Source organism: Panicum virgatum, chromosome 5N (genome assembly GCF_016808335.1).
Source record: "Panicum virgatum strain AP13 chromosome 5N, P.virgatum_v5, whole genome shotgun sequence".
In the NCBI taxonomy this organism is placed as follows: Eukaryota; Viridiplantae; Streptophyta; class Magnoliopsida; order Poales; family Poaceae; genus Panicum; species Panicum virgatum.
Window position 1 is genome coordinate 3139930 of NC_053149.1, and position 5438 is coordinate 3145367.

The 5438-nt window shown below is 43.2% G+C and overlaps 1 protein-coding gene across 1 annotated transcript; it reads left to right on the forward strand.

Annotated features, from left to right (window-relative positions):
* Window positions 1–1561: 1561 nt before the first annotated feature.
* Window positions 1562–4546, forward strand: LOC120673647. The gene is made up of 4 exons (XM_039954598.1): window positions 1562–2394; window positions 3352–3469; window positions 3578–3900; window positions 4165–4546. Exons 1-3 carry the CDS (start codon window positions 2033–2035, stop codon window positions 3779–3781), a joined length of 684 nt encoding a protein of 227 aa, XP_039810532.1. The 5' UTR covers window positions 1562–2032; the 3' UTR covers window positions 3782–3900; window positions 4165–4546.
* The last annotated feature ends 892 nt before the right edge of the window (window positions 4547–5438 follow it).

The following is a 5438-nucleotide window of genomic DNA, read 5'->3' on the forward strand; positions in this document are numbered from 1 at the left end:
TCTGGACCCCTGCCCAAGCGGGGAGCGGAGGTCCGGAGGTCGGCCCTGTGGGACACGTGGCGGCGCCGGACCCTGGGGTCGGCGGCCGCGCCCACAGGGGCTTGCGAGGGCTCCGGACTCCTACCCGAATAGGGTGCTGGGTCCGGGTCCCTTGGCTGGCTCGATGACTCAGGCCTCTTGGAGGTCCGGCTTCCACTTGTAGAGGCCCAGGTCCGGCCCGCGGAGGTTCGGGACCTGTCCGCGGGGGTCCGGACCCGTGGTCCGTGGTTGCCGCTCCTGAGCGCCTTCGTCCTTGTCTTGGAGGAGAGGGTACTCCTTTCTGAGTGTACCGACAGCTTTGCTCGATCTTATGTTTTTTATTACAAGTTGGTGTTGCCACTGTGTTACTATGTGATTAGAGCAGCCCATCTCCATTGTTTAATTTGATGTTGGGGGTTTGGCATTAGCATACTACTGAAAAGTTCATCTAACAATAGTTTGATCCTTGCTTATTTATTTGACTCAGTTCCATTAGTTGTGTATATTACAAGTTTGCATGTGCATTGTTGCAGGTTCATCAAAGGTAATTCATGATTCGATGTATCACTTGGACAAATTTAAATGACTATCATTTTTTGGAGTGTGATATATTTCCAGAATATGTTTGTGGTTATTTTAATTGATTTTGTTGTTACTACAAAGTGTTATAATTCCTACTTAGGATATCTCACAAAAATCTCACATTTGCTGCAGCCTTTTTTCTTTATATGTTGTGTTTTGCTAATCGGAGGCATAGAGTTCTTGCTTCAAGATAGTTTGTTGCATGTACCTTTTTTTCTTGCTTTAGATCAAGAATGTACGGAAACGATCATTTGCAGTATTTATTTCTGTTAAATGTCACCATCTATTAAGTTTGACGAGGTCACCTGCTGTCACGAACAAAAAACTACCACATTTATTTTCAATAGTACAAATTAGAGTTGTCCATTCATCATGGCAGTTTACTTACTGTCAGTCTACTTACTGCTATGTCCGGCACATTCTATGCTATAGCAAATGAGCCCTCACATGCTACACAACCATATACACGCACATTACCTGCAGGCGAGGCGTTAGCGCGGCAATATTTCTAGTTACCATCCTTGGCGACACTTTTCGACGTCCCTGGGAACTTGATTTTGCAGTCGCCCTTCCAAAAGCTGTCAAAGTTGACATGTTACTCCTGATCCATTGGCATATCTGGAAAACACGAAACGGACGGGTGTTTGAACGTCAAGTTTCGTCACCAGTGGACATCCTACGGAGGATTCTCAAGGATATTGATGCTTGAGCTGTCGCTACAAGAAGCTAAAACTGGAAGTGCAAGTGTGGCGTGGATGGCTTGCAAATTGTATTTCCTAATTTCTAACCCTTCTCTTTGCCTTCTCATGCATTTTCTTTGCCTTTGTATTCCGAGGCCCCTTCTTGTAACCAAACTCAAATTTCAATGAATAGTAGGTGGGACCCCCCACCACAATACCGTTCAATAAAAAAATATTTTTATTGGTATGTGCATTTTCCCAATACCATTCAACAAAAAAATATTTTTATTAGTATGTGCATTTTTTAAAACTTGACATGGCGAAGCCGACAGAAACATTTGCTTTATTTGTTCTTTATGGCGTTTGAAACATGGATCAGTAACTAGTTGAATCACGTTTCCTTTCACTGAGAAATAGGTAGCTTATGGACGTGGATGTTTGGCTTGTACAAATTCCACGAAAATTTTTCACGACCTGTGTTTGGTTCAGTCCAAATTGCAGTCTTCACGCCGAATCTTTACGCTGTGCCATTTTGTTGTGTATGAGCGATGTGGCGTGAAATTCGAGTCCTTCGAAACTTCAGACGATCCTCAATGTTCGAAAAAAAGGAAGAAGAAGAAAGTTAGAACACAATCATTCGTACCCCGTCCAATCTACACCGCGAATCCCCCGATCGGACGGTCGCAGATGCAGCCGCAGCTCACAGATTCCCCGCCTTCCTCTGCTCCCCAGGCTCCCGGAACCCTACAGCTATGGCGCTCTCCGCCGCTCGCCGACTCTCCTCCTCCGCCACAGCAGCCGCCGCGCCGAAACTCTCCTCGATCTTCCGCCACCGAAAGCGTCGATCACCAACAAATCTCTCCTCACTTTTCGGCGATCGGAAACATCCATCTACGCCGCCGGCCTCCGGCGACGAGCCGCCGTGGCGGAGGTCCACGCCCAGGCCCAAGCTGAGGGAGCCGTGGGAGGAAGAGGCGGGGGCGCTGCTCCGGCGACTCCACGAGGGTCGGTACCTGCCGGGGCCCGACTTCTCGTCGACGCCGCATGCCGTCCTCCCCGACACCGTCAAGGCCGCCGCCGAGCGGTTCGGGCACGACAACCAGGTGGTCGCAAAGTGAGTGCCGCCTCTCATGCTGCTGCAACTCTTTAATGTTCGGTGGCACCCTAGAGCGATTCGGTTAGTTAGTTTAGCCAGATTTGTTGACTGCGAACTGCACGAAAAGTTGATTTGTTATGGAACCAGAGCGAATTTTTCGAAATGTGTAGTTAGTTTTGTCGACGATGTTGGATTCGCACATAGCACTGTTGATCCCATCGCTTGGTAATATTAGGTATTTAGCTCTTACACCTCTAGGTTTGGAATCATTGGTACTGAATCTTGAGTTTGCAAGCTTGTTTATGCACTGACGATAGGGAAAGAGGTGTTTTTAACCTTCTCATACTGCATCATAACTTGTACACTGTCTTAGAAAATGGCGCGGTTTCGTAATGTAATGTCTGAAGTGGATTGTTTGCAAGTGGCGACTTGTAATTTGGGTGGCATCACTGTGAGCAGATGCTTCATGTTTTCAGTAGTTATGCTAAGCAAATGTCATGCTTGAAAGTAAATCCCTTGCAATTAGGACCCTTGAGGAGAACATTTGTGTTTCTGCTTCATAAATTGATTGCTTTTGTTAGTTCCATGCGTTTGGTTCAAGCTTGAATGCATTTGTATCATATGAGATTAGTTAAGCAAGCTAGTTGCAATGCATCAATATTATTGAAAACTGACGCATTGAATCTTTCTTCCTTTTGGATCCTGCGAAGTTATGATCAATCATTCTTTGGTGCAAAACCATTCTTGGTAAATGATAACATCCCATCTTCAATTTGATTCCTTGCTTAAATGTTGGAAGTCTGCAATATTGCTGTGTTACAGTAGTTAACAGGTCCTGGATAGCTATTCTGTTCTGTATGACCTTAATAGTTTCTATAAGCTAAATTGAGAAGAAAGGAAGATAATGTGGAGTGGCATAAGTATTTGCTGCCACTAAATCTATCTGTCGTTGATCATTTTGCCAATTGCTGGCAGATGGCTGTCAGGGAGCGACTTGAAGAAGGTCGCCTTGTTTGGGTGCCCTACTGTTGAACGAAGAACGGTTTTTGCATCAAAAAGATTGCGAGCTTTCTTCAACATCCAGGAAGATAAAGTAAGTGGACATATTCAGTTGCCTAGCTCTTAGCACATAATACTCGGAGAAAAACAGGAAGTAGTCTTTATACATGCTCAACTCTTTTAACATCTTGCCCCCTTTCAGATATGCAGCTCTTGTAAACTGAGAAGTTCGTGCAAGTTTGCTAACCAGGAAGTCACTAGGCATAATAAAGTGATTCTGTCTGATACAATGAGAATTATTAGTTTGTTTGTGCTGGATGCTTTCCCGAAGGAACTCCAGGTTACTGCTGAACTAAAAGCTAGCATTTGCAAGCTGCTAAAGGACACCATAAATCTTAGCAGTTAATTATCGAGCATCGGGAACGGAGCTTGGGGAGTTTTTCTGATCCTTCTAACCCACTGATGTCTGCATTTATTTGGAGCAATTTGAGGCTATGTTTGATACTTCAGTCACAATCACTCAAGGTTAGAGTGCTGACCTCTGTGGCTTCTCTCACTTGTTTTTTCTTTTGTGCAATTCTATGATGATGAATTATAGAGTATGTATAAAATCTCAGTGGCATTTGGCTGTAGCTCATAATTTTATTGATGTATCCTACCTTAAATTAGCTGATCTTTCTTGGACTTCTTTGTTAGATCAAACAAATAAGTTACATTACAGTACGTTTAATTTCTGGCTTTACTTACTTCCGTGGCATAAAACATTCCATTTTTCTTTTGTTTTGGCAGCTGTTTAAGCAGTGAAATTACACATCTGTCAACCGTACTCTGGGGTTATCAGGAGTGTAGGGGAAGCTAACATCCAGCAATCTGGGATAAGCACGGGGGCCTATGTTTGCTTGATATGTCAGACAATCTTTGCTATATCTGCTCTGAAGTATAGGAGCTCTGGCTGTTGACAGTGATGGGCCGATGGCAATACTGAAAGGAACAATTTGATGACATAATAGTTCATTCCCCTTGGATCCTGATGTGCACGTTTGTCAAGTTCCTTGTCTGTAAAGCATCACATGTTTGACAATTCCTTATCGAGATGATAATACTTGTTTAAGGTTACTTTGTATGGGAAGTCATTTGACTCTATTCGGCTGGCTTGTCGGCCAACCAGCTATCAACGTTTTTTTATCATACTAAATCAACACCAGTCAGTAATATTTTTTCTTACAACAAATCAGCACCAGCTATAGCGAACGGAGCCATTTGCACCTATTGCTGTTCCAATAACATTGCATATAAAGGAAAAACGTTGCTATTGTATTGTATCATATTTGCCATGACTTGTTCATCATTTGCCTGGACAGTAGCTGATGTGGGCAACACAAGTCACGGTGCCGCTACTTATTATATCATGGAGTATTTTATCTCGCTGAATTCCCGACAAATGTGATTTTTCCTCATGTGTTTTACTTATGTCAGAACTAATTGATTGATTGATTGATCCATGCAGTGCAGAAGCATATTTCTAGTTCATTTTGCGTTTTTCAAGGGAATCTTTAACATTTGATGTACTAAATGTAGACTAATCACAAAACTAATTACAGATCTCGTTTGTAAACTACGAGACGAATCTAATGAGGCTAACTAATCCATCATTATAGTATGGTTACTGTAGCACCACTGTAGCAATTTAGTGTCCAATCGAGTCATAATTAGGCTCATTAGATTCGTCTCGCGATTTACAGTTTATTTGTGAAATGCGATTTATTTTTCGACTACATTTAGTACACCATGCAAATGATTTATAAAAATTTTACGTTTTGTGTTTTTGCATCTAAACACGGCCTGAGATGAAGGTATGGCTCACCGGTATAGCGTTTCGCCTCAGCACAGCAGTCCATCATCAGTTTGACTTGCATGGGACCTGGTTTATCTTTTCTTTATTTTGCGAAGATGTGACGAGGTTGACCTACCTGCAGCTGCAGGTCATTTAGGCTGGACAAAAGCACGATTACATCTACTGTCACACTACTGAGGACAAATTTCAACCTCAATCTTCAACGATC

What these genes read in the sequence shown, in the direction of transcription:
- LOC120673647 (XM_039954598.1), top strand. Translation starts at nt 2,033, where the DNA reads ATGGCGCTCTCCGCCGCTCGCCGACTCTCCTCCTCCGCCACAGCAGCC. An exon ending in GACAACCAGGTGGTCGCAAA is followed by an intron (nt 2,395 to 3,351) that starts GTGAGTGCCGCC and finishes AATTGCTGGCAG; the next exon opens with ATGGCTGTCAGGGAGCGACT. An exon ending in TCAACATCCAGGAAGATAAA is followed by an intron (nt 3,470 to 3,577) that starts GTAAGTGGACAT and finishes GCCCCCTTTCAG; the next exon opens with ATATGCAGCTCTTGTAAACT.